Source organism: Ursus arctos, unplaced genomic scaffold (assembly GCF_023065955.2).
Source record: "Ursus arctos isolate Adak ecotype North America unplaced genomic scaffold, UrsArc2.0 scaffold_17, whole genome shotgun sequence".
In the NCBI taxonomy this organism is placed as follows: domain Eukaryota; kingdom Metazoa; phylum Chordata; class Mammalia; order Carnivora; family Ursidae; genus Ursus; species Ursus arctos.
Genome location: NW_026622841.1, coordinates 25,941,814 through 25,959,291, shown reverse-complemented (window position 1 = coordinate 25,959,291; position 17,478 = coordinate 25,941,814). Strand labels below are relative to the sequence as shown.

Sequence of the window (17,478 nt, the reverse complement as noted above, 5' to 3'; positions counted from 1 at the left end):
GTCGGACCATTTGTTTTATATATCAGGGTAAAAAAGTTACTCAAATTATTTACATTCATTTTAGCCTTCTTTTCTCTACCTCTCTCCATTTGTTTTTGGCATTTTAAAACAGCCTTCTTTGAGATATAATTAATATACCATGCAACTCACCGGAAGTATATTTACAGAGAGATACAACTATCAGCATGGTAACTTCAGAACATTTTCACTACCCCAAGAAGAAACTGTACCCCTTAACTGTTACCCATCCCCATTCCTCCATCCTCCTCTGCCCTCCCATCCCCTTTTCTTTTCTTCTTTTTTCTTTATTTTTTAGTGAGCTCTATGCCCAATGTGAGGCTCGAACTTACGACCCTGAGATCAAGAGTTGCACGCTCCACCCACTGAACCAGCCGATTACCCCCACCCCTATCCCCCTTTAAAAACATCTCTGCCGGGATGCCTGGGTGGCTCAGTCAGTTAAGCGTCTGCTTTCGGCTCAGGTCATGATCCCAGGGTCCTGGGGTTGAGTCCTGCATTGGGCTCCTTGCTCAGTGGGGAGTCTGCTTCTCCCTCTGCCTGCCACTCCCCCTGCTTATGCTCTCTCTCTCTCTCTGACATCTAAAATAAAAAATCTGTAAAAAAAACCCAAAAAAGAAACTTCTCTCCCAAGATCTTTTCCTGTTCCCCTAATAAGTTTTCTGGCGCTACCCAGACCTTCATCTTCAGGAAATTCAGAGCTATCAGCGAAACTGAGTGTAGTGTGAGCAGTCCTGAGGAGCACAGGCAAAACCCTCCTTAGCTAATGTTTCTCAGCATCCTACTCATAAGAGAACACGTGCATCTATCTGTGCCTGTTTAGGAAGAAGCACGTGCTTCCAGTGCGAAGGATGGAGAGACTGTGAAATACACGAACAAAGCAACTAACAGCTGCTGAGCACCCACCGATCACTGACCCTGCCACGGGCACAGCACGCCACAGTTTGCAAAACACTGTCCGGTTGGAAATGGCACTAGTCAGTGTCCAGCGAAGTCCCTCTGAGTAGACAGGGCTCTCATGGCTCTTGTAAGAGACACCATTCATGCGTTACCATGTGAGGTCCGCTAAGAAAGATTGTCTGGTAACCACAATTGTTTGATTTTAGCAAATGTGGCACACGGATTTTGGCAAGTTAAAATAGCTTCTCTCTAGTCTGTGGTTAATGTGCAGGGGTGGGAGTGGAGATTGATGAGGAGGGGGTGAATGCAGGAGAGGAAGTGATGGGGAGAAGAGCACTGGGTTCTGATCTCAATTCTGCAGGCTTTTGAGCAAATCCTTTAATTTATCTGGATCTTGGGTTCCTGAGACTCAATGATCTCCCAGTAATTTTTAGACTCTTAAAATTCTGAATCAAAACCCCAAGCGTGAACTTGAGAATTTGTATATTTAGAAACATAGCCTATCAATTTTATCACTGCTTATTTAACAGGTGGTTATATTTTTTATTTTGCAAGCTTGATTTGGACTGAATTTTGTGATGACTGTCATCTTTATTATGTGAATAATAATTTGGAACTAACCTGGATTTCATGAAGTGCTTCCCCTCCTAATGCACTAGATGGCACTAGAGGCAAGGCAAAGCAAATTCAAAAAAAAAAAAAAAAAGGGGGGAGGGAGGGTAGGTTTCGACTACCAAAGTCGGTTACTAATACGGTAAATTCGAAAGGTTTCAGTCTCTTTCAAGAGTCATGTCAACATCTTCAGAAAGATGAGCAAACACCGCCGGAGTTGAACATCTTAATATCAGGATAATGTCATTTTGTGTGGCAGCTTTCACACTATGACCGTGACCAACCGTAAGACATCTTAGATTGGGACCCGACACATATACACACAGGCTAAAGCAACAGAAGTTCCCCAGAGCAATCCTGAGACTTCTTCCCTGTCTCGCATTCTGAGACAATGCTATTGCATTGAAGGGAAGCCTTGGGGGGGTGGGGGGTGTAAATGACACATTATCTGATGTATTTGATGGTGCAGAAAGTGATACATCCCCTTTAGAGATGTGTTGGTGTTTGAAAATTAGCAATAGGTATGCAGAAAAGTAACCAAGCTAAAAAAAAATGAGGCAATTATCCATCCCAAGAAAAATAATGTACAGAAGTGGAAAAGTACTTTCTGACTCAGCAGTGAACATTGTTTTCATGGTTACAATAATAGAATCACCGAACACTGATATCCGTGTAAGGGGAGGGGAGGGTGAGAAGTTGGATGACAGCTTAGTTCTCATCTACCTTAACTGGATGTGACTAGTTAATGCCTAATATTCAAGTATCATGGAACACTGATATATTTAGAAACATGGAGGTAAATAGAAGAAACAGCTCAAGTAATTGAGGTTGTTGCCTCTAGGGAGTGAGTGGGGGGTGGGGTAGTGGAGTGGGGCAGAGACTATTGTTTTTCTTTAAAAAGGAAAACATTTGGACACATATTACAACATGGATGGACCTTGATGACATTATTCTAAGTGTCTAAGCTAGACACCAAAGGGCAAATACTGTATGAGTCCATTTCCATGAGGTACCTAGTATAGGCCAATTCATAGAAACGGGAAGTAAAATGGCAATGGCCAGGGCTTAAGGGGGTGGGGGGAGGGCATTACTGTTTAATGAATACAGAGTTTCCGTTGGGAGGGATAAAAAGGCTCTGAAGATGGATGGTGGTGATGGCTGCACAACAGTATAAGCGTGCTTAATGCCACCAAACACGTATAAATGGCTGAAATGGTACTGTATGTCACGTATGTTCAGCACAACAAAACAATGTAAGGAGAAAAATAATTTATAGTACTCTTTGAATTTTAAATAGCTGTATGCACATTTTAATTTCATTACATTAATTTTTAGAAAGCTTTGGATGAATGTCTGAAAAGTTTTTGTGTGTGCCATGAGCGTGAGTGTTTGCGTACAGATTTTATGATCTGGGCCACTCAGGGGCCTCTTTTGCTTTTATCCAGTTCTTATCTGTATTGTCCTTAGATAAAGATGTTAGGTAAGCTGGTCTCAAGTAAGGGACGTATTACTGAAAGTAGGTATTTTATGAATACGTTTCAGGGGAGTTTGAGATACCAGATAAGTAAACGCAGCACACGAACACTGAATAAATGCACAGATGCATCCAGTTTGAATAGGGACATTATTACGCGGGAATTTCCCTTCTCTGGCCTCTGCTCCTCTGAGGGGATCTTCTCAATGTTTGGCTGTGTAGTCACCTGCTGAATGGCTTGCTGGAACTCGTGGCCACGTTTGTGCCGGGACTGGGTGGGGCTCTGAGTGAAGCCAAGATGTCCTAGCAGGTCAGTACCCGCGATGTCAGAGCTGATTTCTAGCTCATGAGTCTCTCTTTACCATCACTTTCCTTAACCTGGCCCAAACAGGAGTGTATATATTCGCTTCTTTGCTGTTAAGAGCAATAAAATGCCAGTTAGCTTGGCCGTAAGAGGTTGACTAGTGAAGCGCAATTCTAATTTAAATCATCATACCTTCAGTTTACAATTGAGAAGGCAGCTCTAAGAAGAAGACAGTGGAAAATAACTTTATATATCCTTAGAGACGTCAAGCTGCCTTCCAGCCTTTGAGTCATGCTTCTTGGTTTTGACAGGTTACATTTACCTTCAAGGGTTTATTGCTATAAAAAGAGTGTTCTATCTCACTGTCATCCCATCTAAATTTTCCTTTTTGTTCACAGTGCGAGATGAGGACAGAAGCACGACGAAAAAATCTTCTTATTTTGATTTTGCACTACTTAACACAAGAAGGGTATGTTACATTACAAATATTTACAGAGATGATTCCTCTCTTTCTCTGACCCCCTCTCTTCCAGATATACCCTTATCAAAATAGTTCATAGAATTTATTTTTTAGAGCAGTTTTCTATTTATAGAAAAACTGAGCAGGAAGTATAGAGAGTTCCCATCTACTGGGAATCCCCCCACCCCAGCCAGTCTCCCCTATTATTAACATCTTAGGTTGGCGTGGTACATTTGTCACAACTGGTGAACCAATCTTGATATGTTGTTAGCTGACACTCATAGTTTCCATCAGGGTTTACTCTTGGGTTGTATAATTCCATGAGCTTTGACAAATGCATAATGTCACGTATCCAGCATTGTAGTATCATATCCAATAGCTTCGCCCTAAAAATCCCTTGTGCTCTGCCTATCCCTGCCCCCACATTCAGCAACCCAGACACATACTTTTATTGCCTTATTTACATAGATATTATTCCCATTACGCATTTGAAAACTTTAACAAAGCTACCCAGTTCCTGAGATACCGCCCCCCCTTCAGGTTTCAGGCCTATCAAATGAGATGCCCGGGGTCCCACTGCTGGGTATCTACACAGAGATAACGCTCTTATTCTTCAATTCTCCTTCCCTCAAGATAAAGGTATCGCATTTACCTGATGACCTGTGCTTGACTCTCTTTTCTGAGCAATGCCATTCGATAACTGACATGGGAGGAAATTGGGAAGCATTTGAGTTTGGCCACCTACCTGATTTAGAAATGTGTAAGCCCTTACAATGAAGGCCGCTGGTGTTCTGGGTTTTGTGAAGAACAGAGCTCATCCACTGTTTACTTTCAAGTTTCCTTTCTTTCCAAGTTCCAGCCAGGAAGAATATATTTGGGTTTCAGGCTTAGGTCTTGAACTTTCAAGTTAAAGCAGCAGTTCTCAACTGGGGTGATTTTGCCGCTTGGGGGACATTTGGCAATGTTGGGAGACGTTTTTGACTGCCACAATGGCACCTAGTGGCGAGAGGGCAGGGGTGCTGCTAAACATCCTTCAACACACGGGACAGCAACCCACAACAGCTGTCCAGCCCCCGATATCAACCGTGCCAAGACACTGTATCAGGAAGACCTGCGAAAACAAAAAGACAAAGCAAAGTCAGCATAGTTTATCCCCTCTCCTACAGGGCTTACTGTGTATTTACAGGGCATGCATTTCCCCTTTCTGCCACAAGATGGCCCCTTGCATCTCGAATTAATGAAAATTCTACTAGAGTTGATCATTTTCTTGAAACCCGCTGGTTAAGATACTTATGAGTGGATTGTCAAGATGAAAAGTAAACTGTCAGGAAAGTAGACCTACCTTTAACAAAATATTAAGAAGTTATCTTCGCAAAGAGGATAGATTGTAGTGCAGTGGAATAAACAATCAGAAAAAGCTTTGTAGAGAAGGTGATGTGAGCTGGTCTTGAAAAATGTATAGAATACGGATAGACAGACATGATGGACAAGGATATTCTAGGCAGGTGCAGAGAGGAAGGAAGGAAGGAAGGAAGGAAGGAAGGAAGGAAGGAAGGAAGAGTGAGCATGAGCTAAGTGGAATGATTAGGTAAACAGAAAGACCAGATGTTGACTGTCAATGGACATTTGCAATTTCTTTAAAATTAGCAAGGTCACTGGAAATAATCATGGCAACCTCATTTAAGAAAGTTCAAGCTTCCAACTGACCTGAATCTGGGGCAGGGAAGAGAGCATAATAAACAAAGTTTTCTCCTACTTTCCCAGATTGGAATCAAATAGCAAGATCTCTACCTTGCGGCAGGAATTCTTAATCTGAGGTCCTTGGATGAAATTGTATGCTAATTTGTGCATATTTGCACACTTTTCAGGAGAGAGTCATTGGTTTCAATAAGAAGTCAAGAGCTAAAATTAAGACCTGGAAAGTCTTTCCACTTTCAGAGGATTGTGAGACAAAGCATGTTTTTACTGCTAAAACCACTTAAGTTGGACAGCCTTACAACTGAACAGATTAAAAAACGGCAGTGACGTACCCCTGGTGAAGACGGCGCTTACATTCACAGTCAGCTTCTAGTGTAATGTGTGACTGAAGAAAAAATCACCAGAAATAATACATCCAAGCCGATGATGTCTTCTTATACTTAATTTCCCTCAATGATACTGATCAACATATTTTTGGAATTTCCTTCAGAACTCATGACCTACCCTTTTCAATTGCTACAAAATCGTGGCAAATCTTGCGTCTTGGAGTTGAATTTGGGTTTATCAAGTGCCCGATATTATCTAAAATGAGTGCTGGTGAATAAAGAGGTAATTGAGTTGGGCACAGACCCACTTTAGGCTAAAAATGAGTAAAAGTAAAGCACAAGACATTTTCTTAGCTGATTTACATATTTGACTTTTAAGCACTTCCAAAAATATTTTGAACAATGATGACACCATTAGAGTAAGTATGTAGCTTCCTGAGGCAACTGCTCTGAAAAACACTACGTGCATATCCTTACTGTATGTGGGGCTCCTTACTCTATAGGCAAACCTCATGTATTCTAACTGTTGTCCAATGTACTACTTAATATAAGCTTACTATTTGTATCGAACATCTTTGGACTTGTTATGCCTGTTTGCCTTTATTCATTTTACCCAGTAAAATGCTTTTTGTTTTGTTTTTCTCTTCTGTGAAATGGCCAGATATATCGATGCAGCCAAAGCTTTGGAGCAAGAAACTAAACTGGGGTTACGACGCTTTGAAGTTTGTGACAACGTTGACCTTGAAACTATTCTGATGGAATATGAGAGCTATTACTTTGTAAAATTTCAGAAATACCCCAAAATTGTCAAAAAGGCATCAGACACAGGTACATGGCTATTTTCTAGAAATAAGGTTTTCTCTTCATCTTTAAGACCAGTGTTTCTTCCTCATTGTGTTCCCAGATAGATGCTACTGCCACCCTGCACTGAAAGAATAGACCAGAAAGACTGTATCCTCTATTAGATCCTGTACAGATAATGTAAACATGATCGTCTGGGCAGTAATGTCCCTATAGCCATGTTGGCATTTGTTCGAGGAATGTATGTTTTAGGACAAGGAAAGCAAAACCTCAGTGTATCACAGGTACTTTTTAGAAGACCAATACTACTTTCATTTCTTTAGAGATGGCAAGAGCTGTTGGAAGAGGATAAATGACAGAAGACTTGTTGTTGTTGTTGTTAGGAAGACCTATTATCTATCTCGAAAATAACATGAAAATGAGTATTGGTGAAGCTAATAGCTCATGTATAGATAATGAAATGCTTTTGAAAGCCATCAATCCAGATAATGATCAATATAATGCAAAGACCCAGTATAGGTTAGCAGTCAAGGAGGCTGGCTGGAGGAAAGATCTACAGTGAGGGCCCCATGTTTTGTAGTAACATCGACTTAGAAGTCTGTAAGTGGGGGAAGTAATTATAAACCAAGGGAGATCATTGTCCTGTTTATAAGGCACTTGTTAAGCCACAGACTTTAACATTTCATGTGGGGACCAGGAAACCAAGAGGAATGTCAATTAAAAATAGCCGGGGGTGAATCTCCTAGCTGGAAGGGATATTTTATCTGAGCTCCTTTCCAGTGCAGCGTTCAGAGCTCCATGTCCTTGGCTGGTTGTTGGATCTGGGTTTTGGCAGAGAAAGCACTGATGCCTAGCCACTGGGCAACCTGACCTATCACTCATGTGATCTAATTTCTAGATTGCTGGTTCTGATCTAACTTAGAACCATAGTCTCCTGGGATATTGGACACAATGTGTTTATTTTAAGGTAAACTGGCAGAGTATGACTGATAAGTGTCCATGCAATCACCCTGGTGTCCCTACAGACCACAGCAAAATGGTGTCAAGTACATGAAAACTTGAAATGGTTACTGTCACCTGGCCCACAGTGAAGTCACCACCAGGTTCACGGTTTCTAACACGTTTCATATCTGAGGGTTTTGGGGTCCGCCTCTGTGTGGAAATGCTTGGGAAACGTGAGCTTCTTTGTCTTTTCTGGTAGTTTCACTTCTTTCTACATGAGAATAGCTTAGAGCTCCTGCATTCCACAAGGCTGTAGCACAAATTTTAAGAACAATGTGAAAGGACAAACATACCTGACAAATCACTTTCTCTTAAAAAATTAAATTCTTTCCTTTTCCTCCCAATATTTGTTTCACCACAGCTGAAAATAATTTACCACAGAGAAGTGGAGGGAAGACCAGAAGGTAAAATGAATGGTAATTCATCTTGACCAACTCAACTGTAGGAGTTTGTGGGATCGCTTTCCAGAAGATTCTCCAGCTCAGCTCCATGTCTGTCTACCAGCAATTGCAGACTACGATCATGTGACCTTGGTGGGCCCAGCCATGGGTTCTCCTCACCTTACGATGTCCAGGATATGGGTCACTGTCTGTTGGTTCTCCTGGTTTTATCACAAATAACTGCATTTACTGGTGCTCTTTCAAGGCTCTGTGCTGTGAAAAGATCCGGGGTTCAATTCCTGACTCTGCTACTCACCAGCTTGGAGCAATTTTCTGACACAAAGTGAGGTCCCCACACGTAGGGAACACCCACACATGCTTCATGATAATACTCTCAACAATGCTCTGCCTGAGGCCACCTTGGCTTCGTGCTATTCTTTAGGGACAGTTTTATTGTTTTGACCAAAGTGTTATCCTTTTACTTATAGTTTCCATAAAGCTAGTCAGACTCTGACAATGAACGATAACTACTTTAGAACAGAAACGGTGAGCAGCACTTTAAAAGGCCAGCTTTGGTATGCGTTTGGATTCTGATTATTTTTCAGCCACACGCTTCTGCCTGGAACGTCCCCAGCATTCCCTACCTGGCAGAACGTTCCATGAGTGGTGTCTTCCGAGCACTTTGCTTCTCTTTAGGGATGGAGCTTGACAGCTTGGGTGTCTTCAGCTCCTCTCTGAGTAAATGCTTGTACCTGGCAAGCACAGAGGTCAGACAGCAAATGGCTGGAGTCAAGAAGGATAATTAGGAAAGTAATGAACGCTGTGGGTTTATAATTCTGTCATTGAAGGTATCTATTGAAAGAGGTTGTATCATGAGATTGGCTATTAACAAATGAAAGTACCTTTTCCTCATTTGCACATCTCACACCAGAGAGCAAGTTCCCAGTTTACAGATCTGCAGATGACCCAATGGAGGAATGGTTACTTAATGTGATGGATGGCAGAACTAGGATGCGAAAAAATCTTGACAATTTGGATGATGGGCCCAAAATAATAAGATGAAATTTACCAAAATAAGGTATAAGCTCTAACCAAAGATTAAAAACAAATAGCTCCCTCATTACAAAATCAGAGACCCGGAAATTTGAGTTAACAACAGATGCACTGTGACTCAACAATGCGATATGATTGCCAACGTGGTCTCAGGCCTCAATGATAGAAGAACAGTGTCCACAAAATAGGAGTTGACTCTATTCTGGTTAGAAGACAGTGGACACTGGAAAAGTGACCAGGATGAGGATGAATCTGGTAACCTTAAAGATGATTGGAGCAGCTGGTGATGTTTAGCTCGAAGAATGGAAGACGCGGAGGAGGTGGCCCTAGAACGACACAGTATCAGTTTCACTCTCTAAAGAGGGCTGAGCCTTCTTCGTAGTATTCCACAGGGCACACCTGGGAGTGGCAACTAAAGTTACAGCGGGGTGAATTTGGTTCCATATTAGGAAGAATTCTACAATCGTTAGAGCTGACGGGAAATGAATTGCACTGCTTTGCACATGAAGCACTTGTCTTTGATCGTGTTAAAGCAACTCTGTGAATCACTTGCCTCTAAAGGGAAATCAAAGTGGGGAGACAGACTCCAAGGCCCCTGCCTGCCCCACAGTGACGTTGGGCAAATTTAACTATATATATATATGACCTCACTTCACTTAAATCAATGCTGTTCCTAAGGGTTTGCACTTGTAAAATGTTTGGTATTCGTTTCATAGATATTTCATTTTTGTGCCAGCAAAAGGCCCAAGGGACAGGCATTTTTATTCCTTATTTACAGATGAAAAACAAGTGCTGTCTACCTCTTAGGACACTCACCCCAGTGGGCCAACAGTGGGGTCACCGTGTATGGATACTGGCGGTATTATTGGTGTGGGTGGTCTTGCTGGCCAAACACCTATCTGTTTATATTAGACACAAACAACTTTTTCTTTCCCACAAAGAAATGGAGAAATAGCTGCTCTCTGAGACCCCTTAGAATATGGGAGAAATGTTTCCAGTGAAACTCCTGCAAACACATTTCATGTGTAAGGACAAATGAACTGAGAAAACCAAACAGCTTCTGATGTGGGAGTTCATGTTGTGCCCCCCCAAACAGTCCTGCCTCTCTCTGATGTCATCTCCTATCTAACAATATTGCAACACTGAATTTTAGATCTCATGGTGAGGACCTCATGTACAAATTTATTTTACTTTTGCATTGATGTATATGACATATATAACATGTATGCAGTCAAACACATTTGTACACAGATACCACCATCCCTGCACCCCACCCCCAGGAGGCTCCCTTCCCAGACAATACTCCCCATCCCCACCAGACGTAGCCACTATCTCACTTCCAGCCCCATCAATTTGTTTTGCTTTAAATGAACAATGTTTGGTGAATATTTGTTTTGCAAATATGAAGATCTTATGTGATGAGGTAAGGTTTGCTTCCCTTCCACAAGTCCCCTCTAGGTATACCCAGCACACCAGATCAAAACCGCTGGCAAATCCCTAGGCTTTCTCCTTCCTCCCCACAACCTAACCCCTGGTCTGCATACTGTTCTTTAAAAGGTAGGAAGAAAAGTTGTAAAAATGCTTGCGAAGTCATGAGTTCTTGAGAATACAGACCTATGTGCAGAAGGGCTGGAGCCAGGTGGCATGAGGGAAAATGAAGAGGAGGGCAGGAGCCTCCGGGAGGAGGCGGACCCTCTAGCCTGGTCTTGGAGGAACCCAAGGGGTAGACTGGAGCAAGTCAGAGCCAGGATGGACGGGGTGGGAGGGCAGTGAAGATGGAAGGACCCAATTGTGGTACAGGTGCCTATCTTTCTAGAACTCTTTTTTAAAATGTGGTACACAAGTTGTTTAGTTAACTCAAATTAAGTGGTTAGAATAATTTCCTCCAAGGTCTTTGTTTCTCCCCTAGGGTGATGAGCGACAGTTGTCAAAATCTTCCCAAGATCAGTCAGCAGAGGCCACGGTCCAGAACCACAGTGGGGAAGTCAGGGGATGCCAAATCCCTCCATAAGGAGCATCCTAAACAGGTCTGGACAGCTTTGCTTGGCACTGGTAAAATTGCAGGTGGCTGAGAAATAGCTCCAAGAAAAGTCTCATTTATTTATTTAAGGACCTATGTTTTTAAAATGCTATGTGATTTTGTTAAATTGTAGATTTTCTTCTTGATTAAAACCACAGGCAAATCTCTAGCCTTCCTAATGTTTTTAAAATTTGAGTGGGAGGTCTCCTTCCTCCCCCTAGCCTTTCCCCTGGTCAGAGTGCTGTGTGACAGGCTTTGAGGTGTGAGCCCTGGGCCCAGTCAGAGCAGGGGTCCTAGTTGCTACAATGCTAAATCATCCCATTTGAGGTAACCATAGGTGGCAAGTCTTCCTGTCCCAAAGCACATCCCCGGGCTCCTAAGATTAGGCCAGGAATAGTCTCAGGAATGGCTGGGTTTCTCCAAAGCACACAAGGTCAGTCCCCACTCCAGACCTTCACACTGGACAATCTTGGGGACAAGGTGGGCAGCAAGAGGAGAGAGCCCAGCAGGTGGGTGAAATCAATGGCTCTTGACTCAGGGGATCCATCCCTAGAACCTCCTGGGTTAGGACAAACATACCAGGTTTCAGTGGAAAGAAAACCAGTTGATATTATGAAAAGGAATGGGAAGAATAGATGTCAGAGATGCCCAGTGGGATAGAAAGGAATAATCATGAAACTCGATTGTCAGAAGGAATCTCTCACTCTCAGAGAGGTTGGTTGTACGCCTCTGGCCGTGTAGTCTGACTCAGGTAGAAGGGAGGTGGAGGTGGGGCAGGAGAGTTCCACAGGTGGCTGGTTGACTATTGACTCTGCTCCACCTCCAAACTCAGCCACTCCCGGCATCGAACACCTCTGGTCACAGGAGAAAAGACAAGCCAGTGAGTGGGTTTGAATTGAGGCACCATGGTTTCCTCCACTGGAAAAGCTGCTTGAAGCCCACGGCTTCCAGTGACCGCTCCTTCCACATGGCACAGGCAGGCAGTGAATTCATCTTGTTGGGACCGCACAGAAGTGGCCGAATTACACACAGGGTTCCCATTCACTGAACTGATACCCAGTGTGTGATTTTGGACGATAGAATAGGCCGTTTCCACGGGCATTTGTAACTTGTGTTCCATGGCTGCCTTCTCCCTGTCTTCCTCTTTCTTCAGGAGGCTGTCATTAATTCTCACATAGAGAGTGCTGACTTTGGCTTGAGTATATCAGGAATCAACAAAGGCAGTGGAGAAGAAAATGTCCGCCCACAAAAAGTAAGTGGAATTCATGAACCTAGCACCAAAAGGCGAACTCCCTTTTCTTTCTAAAAATGAAAATAAAAAATGCTATTGTTGTCAAATAGAAAAGCTAATGCAGAATGGTCAGAGCCTGGCTGTGAGATGAGCTGCGAAGAGCACTGGATGAGGATTAGAGCCCTGGGGTTCTGGTCTGAATCTCCTTTCTGGATGAATGGTCTTGAAGGAACTGCCCCATCTCTAAGAAGCTTAGTCTCCCTATTTGTAAACTCTCTTGGAAGAGATGGCTTCTAACGTCATTGTCAGCTTAAAAATCCTGTGACTGAGATGGTAAATGTCGGTGTTCTGCATTATTGAAGGAGTCATGGCGGCATCCTCATCCTTCTCCTCCCCGTCTGGTAGTTGACTAGTGGTGACACCTTTCCTCCCTGGGGGTGTGGCTCTAGGCTTAAATGTCATTTCATGTGAACCATGAAACCTCAGTGGAAATAGGGTGGATCTTGTTCCTAATAGACATCTCTACCCCTTTCATAATGAACCTCGTGTCTTGATTTATAAATAAGAGCTGCTCAAATAGAAGAGACTCAGATTGGGAGGATGTAGGCAAAAGGCAGGTTAACCATGTCCTTTGGAGATGCGAAGAAGCAGGATCGACATCAACTGGTTTCTCTTGATTATAACTTCTGGGGTTGTATTTCTTGTAAGAGCCATCTTTCTTTCTTTGGGCAAGTTCTCAGACTATAGGACTTCAGATTTACCTTCGGCCAGCTCTTCTTGGGTAGACTCTGGCTGTGTGTGCTTGGAGGGGAAGCTGGGAGCATCTCCCTGGAAATCAAGGGAACTCTCATTGGACTGAACTGGCTCCTTGAAGGGCCTCAATTATATGGGTGATTGCTGGAGATGATGCATTCGGATTAGTGCCTCCCATGGAGAAATACTTCCTGGTTCACCTCTGCTACTTTCATTGTGTTTTCAGCCACTTTCGCCTAGGAATTTTGTGACACTAGGTTCTCCCGTGAACATCTCACATTGATATGAATAGTTGTTTCTGATCAGGTCACAAGGAAGGGACTGTTTAACCCAGCACTTAACCTTGGAAGGAGTCTAGTTATAAATTCTCTTTCCAGCAGACGTGTCTTCCGGGTAAAACACAGATGGTTTTCTCCCCAGCATTACAGATGTTCAAAAACTGAATGAGGGTATGTGGCCAGAGGCCCATCTCCAAAATGGGTCTATCATTGATTGCAATGTTAGGGCCCCTAGCTTTAGGGTTCCCGAGCTCCCCTACAAATTTAGTAGGTATGTTGTTCTTAAACGCACTAGTCAGACTGCCTAGGTTCAAAACCCTGCTCAGACTTTCCCAGCTGTGTGACCTTGGGCAAGTTGTTCAATCTTGCCAAGCCTCATTTCTCTTATCTGGAAAATAGAAATAATCAGTGCCTGCTTTAAATATCATGAGTGGAGAGCGTTAGCATAGTGCCCGGCATATAACATGCCTCAGTAAGCACTGGCTACTGCTGCTGTTACCGTCTTTTGCATGCAACCTTGCCTTTTCCTTCTCCCTGTGGGGAAGACAAGGGGGCACTGGGAGGAGTACGGGAGACAGATATCTGGGTTTGAATCCTGGCCTTAAGCCACTTGTTAGCTGGCACTCTACTGAGTGAAGAATGTACGTGATGGTAAGTGGGAGCTATCGTTACTCTTACGCCAATGCGTTCTTCCTGTGTGGGGGATGTTTCAAAGGACCAGACAATGTAGGGGCAACAGACCTGTAAGGAAGCAGGGGGCGTGGTGTCAGGAACTTAAAATTGCTTGTGAATTTTCATGCAAACCAACTTCATTCTGAGGAGTTTATTTGCAACTTAATTTTTTTTCTAGAGTGCCCAACTTGAGGGTCACCTCGTTCACGGTTAGCGCAGGTTCTTCTGAAAGCCTCACCTGAAGTTTGCCCTACATACCAAGGTACATAGATGTGCCTTGATTTACTGAAGCTGAGCTATTAGGGGTAGTCTTCCCTCATGTTTTAATGGTGTAAATAACAATGACTCCCTTTCAGGGCCAAATCATTGACTTCCGAGGGCTGCTCACAGATGCCATCAAAGGAGCAACCAGCGAACTTGGCTTGAACAGCTTTGACTGTAACCCAGACCCCTCAGTAAGTGGCTAAGATATGACATTGCAAACTACCAACACCCAGATGAACTTCCGAAATATAATTTTGAGTCCAGAGAAACCTTGAGATCAAATCGAAGGTCACAGCAACCTGCCACCAGTTATGTCACCGAGATCCGCCCATTTTGCTTTCTAAATTATGAGCGATATTACATGTAACGTAAAGCTTTCTGTTCCCATCGTCAGGAACGATTGTTGAAACCTCTGAGTGCATTTATTGGCATGAATAGTGAGATGCGAGAACTGGCAGCCGTGGTGAGCCGGGTAAGATCTGATATTCAATTCACAAATTTACGGAGGCGGATTGGGGCTTCTGGAGCATTGTGGGCTGCTTCTTTTATTAATAACAATAAATATGATCATTTATTTATAAAGTGCCCCCACTTGCAAAGGCACTCATATTGTTTAGAGGCACAATAATGCATGATAAATAAATTATAGAATCATAAAATTACAATACAAAAAGCCCACCATCTCACTACAGAGGCCAAGAAAACCAAAAGGGAAAAAGACTTAGAAGGGAAGGGACAGGTGAAAGGTTTTAGAGCAGAGCCAAGAGTTAAGGAAAGAAAGCCTCTTAGAGAAGGAAAGAGCATGCCTGTGTCTTGTTTAAATGGTCAAAGTCTAGAAACAGAGATGTTGGGAGTCTGACAATTTCATAATTGGAAATTTCCATGCAAAACAAAATTAGTAGGAAAGAGCTTATCATCTGGACTACTGATTTTTAAGCTTACCCTCCAGAATTCACTTATTTTATTTTCTTCTTTTTTTAAAATTTAAATTCAATTAGCCAACATACAGTTGGCTCTCATTACTTTTAGATGTAGAGTTCAGTAATTCATCAGTTGCATATAACACCCAGGGCTCATCACGTCATGTGCCTTCCTTACTGCCTGTTACCCAGTTACCCCAACCCCCCCCCCACCTCCCTACCCTCCAGAATTTAAAAGCAGTGAAGTGTCATGGTTAACGACACTGGCTCTGTATTCAGTTGAGCTGGATTTGATTTCTACATCCTTCTCTTTCTAGCCATATGACTTTGAGCAAGTTTCTTGGGAACAGAAAAGGTTCCTGAGTTACAGGGTACTTATCTGATATCCAGCAATCTCATATTTAAGGAAAGACTGAAACCTAGGCAGACTCAGAGATATGTTTAATATGCTCCCAACAATGCACAGCTATTCTGAAGTAATTAAGGGTTCCCGAGCTCTGGCTGTTCAGTTTAGCAGCTGTTACTGCACCTATTAGCTATCAAGCATGCGCTGGGGGCTGGAAACACAAAGATGAACGAATCAGACACAGTCCTTGCCTTTAAGAGTCTCTCATCCCATGGGTAAGGTGCACTTGGAGAACATAAAGGAGGGGTATTTTGTGCCAAAGTGTAGGGAAAGCATTAGGGAAGAAGATACATGAGAAATAGGCACATGAAAATGCACAAGAGGGAGGGAGGAGGGTTCTAGGCCAAACAACATACCTGTGAAATTGTACAACTTTGAGCTGAATGAGCCACAAGGAGTGGTGGGGAATAATAGGGCTGCAGAGAGAGGCCAGAGTTCCTGAGTAAAGGAACACTAACCCAGGATTGGAAGTGGCCTACAGGACATGGGGAATCTTTGAAAGGTGTCCATCGGGAGAATGGGATACTCAAATGTGCTTTTAGTCTGTCCTAATGACAGGGTGGTGGATGGATATCAAAGAAATGGAGATGAGGAGACCAGCTTTCAAGTTATTTCCAGTGAGAGACGATGAGGTCTGTGCCAGGCTGTGGTAATTAGGATGCAAAGGAGAGCAGAAAAAACAATCTTTATGCCCATAAAAATTAATAGTCTTGTTACTGTTTCTGCAAGAAGACAACATGACTAGAGATGACGGAGTTGTAGAGTAGAAGTGGCCCGAAATGATTCCACTGGGCATCTTTTCTACAGTACCATGGGAAGTAGTTCATCCAGTCTCTGCTTGACTGCTTACAGTGATGGGGAGATCACCATCTCATGACTGATAACTTTGTTGCTATAAGGAGGAACTTCCTATTGGAAAATTAAACACTGCTATGTGGAATTCAATATCAGCTCTAGAAGAAGGCAAGGAATACTGCTCTGATCTATGGATGCTTTGAATTCCGAGGTAGACGAATCCCCCACTCTGTGCCAAGCCTTTCCTAAGAAAGTGTGGTAATAAGAATGTGAGAGGGCGGTGGGCTAGCCTGTAGATCCACAATCTAAAGATAGGGGGCATTCTCCCAAGATTTTGGAAGACAGTCCTTTCTCTGTCGCTGTATCAATGGATCATGTCTATTATGCACCACCAAAATCACTTGTATGAATATTTTCTCTAATGAAAGTGGTCAGCCATGGTGGAGGGATGTGGGAGAATGGGGGACAGGGATGGGGACATAACATCTCACCAGCACTGAAAAAACATATTTTTATATTTTGAACCATGTGTATGTATTATTTAAAAATTAAATAAATATAGGGGTGCCTGGGTGGCTTAATTAGTTAAGTGTCGACTCTTGGTTTCAGCTCAGGTCATGATCTCAGGGTCATGAGGCTGAGCCCTGCGGTGGGCTCTGCGCTCAGCACAGAGTCTGCCTGATGATTCTCTCTCTGCCCCTCCCCCCATCCAGGTGCCCACACTCTCTCTCTCAAATAAATAGATCTTTAAAAAAATTAAGTGAATATAAAAATAGTTTCCAGATTGTTCTGTAGTCACTCAGAATGACTTTTAAAAGGAAGCTTTTTCTGATCTAACACTAGATACTCAGTATGCCTGGAACAGCTCCTGCTGAGAAAGGCCCTATGTGGCTGTTCTGAGGCGTCCTGTGGAATTGAAGTTTGGAAACTGTAAATTAGTTATCAGTAAAAGCTACCTTAATTGATTGCCCCAGATGGTTGCTACAGGGCTCCACTAGGAGAGGGCCAACCGCACCTCTGCTTGCTTGCTGCCTTCCTTCAATTTTGCAGAAGCAATTGCTCCTGATGGAAAGTAGGGAGACATCACTAGGGAAAAAGAGAAATTGGTTTC

At 43.0% G+C, this 17,478-nt stretch overlaps 1 protein-coding gene across 1 annotated transcript in view; it reads left to right on the top strand.

The window, feature by feature from the left end:
- Positions 1-17,478, top strand: part of KATNAL2 (katanin catalytic subunit A1 like 2) — a 62,792-nt gene that overhangs the window by 19,181 nt on the left and 26,133 nt on the right. The window contains exons 2-8 of the mRNA XM_026496258.4: positions 3,707-3,777; positions 6,454-6,620; positions 7,957-7,999; positions 10,938-11,055; positions 12,202-12,300; positions 14,339-14,437; positions 14,641-14,718. Coding sequence (XP_026352043.1) covers positions 3,707-3,777; positions 6,454-6,620; positions 7,957-7,999; positions 10,938-11,055; positions 12,202-12,300; positions 14,339-14,437; positions 14,641-14,718 — 675 coding nt within the window. The remainder of the gene's footprint in view (positions 1-3,706; positions 3,778-6,453; positions 6,621-7,956; positions 8,000-10,937; positions 11,056-12,201; positions 12,301-14,338; positions 14,438-14,640; positions 14,719-17,478) is intronic.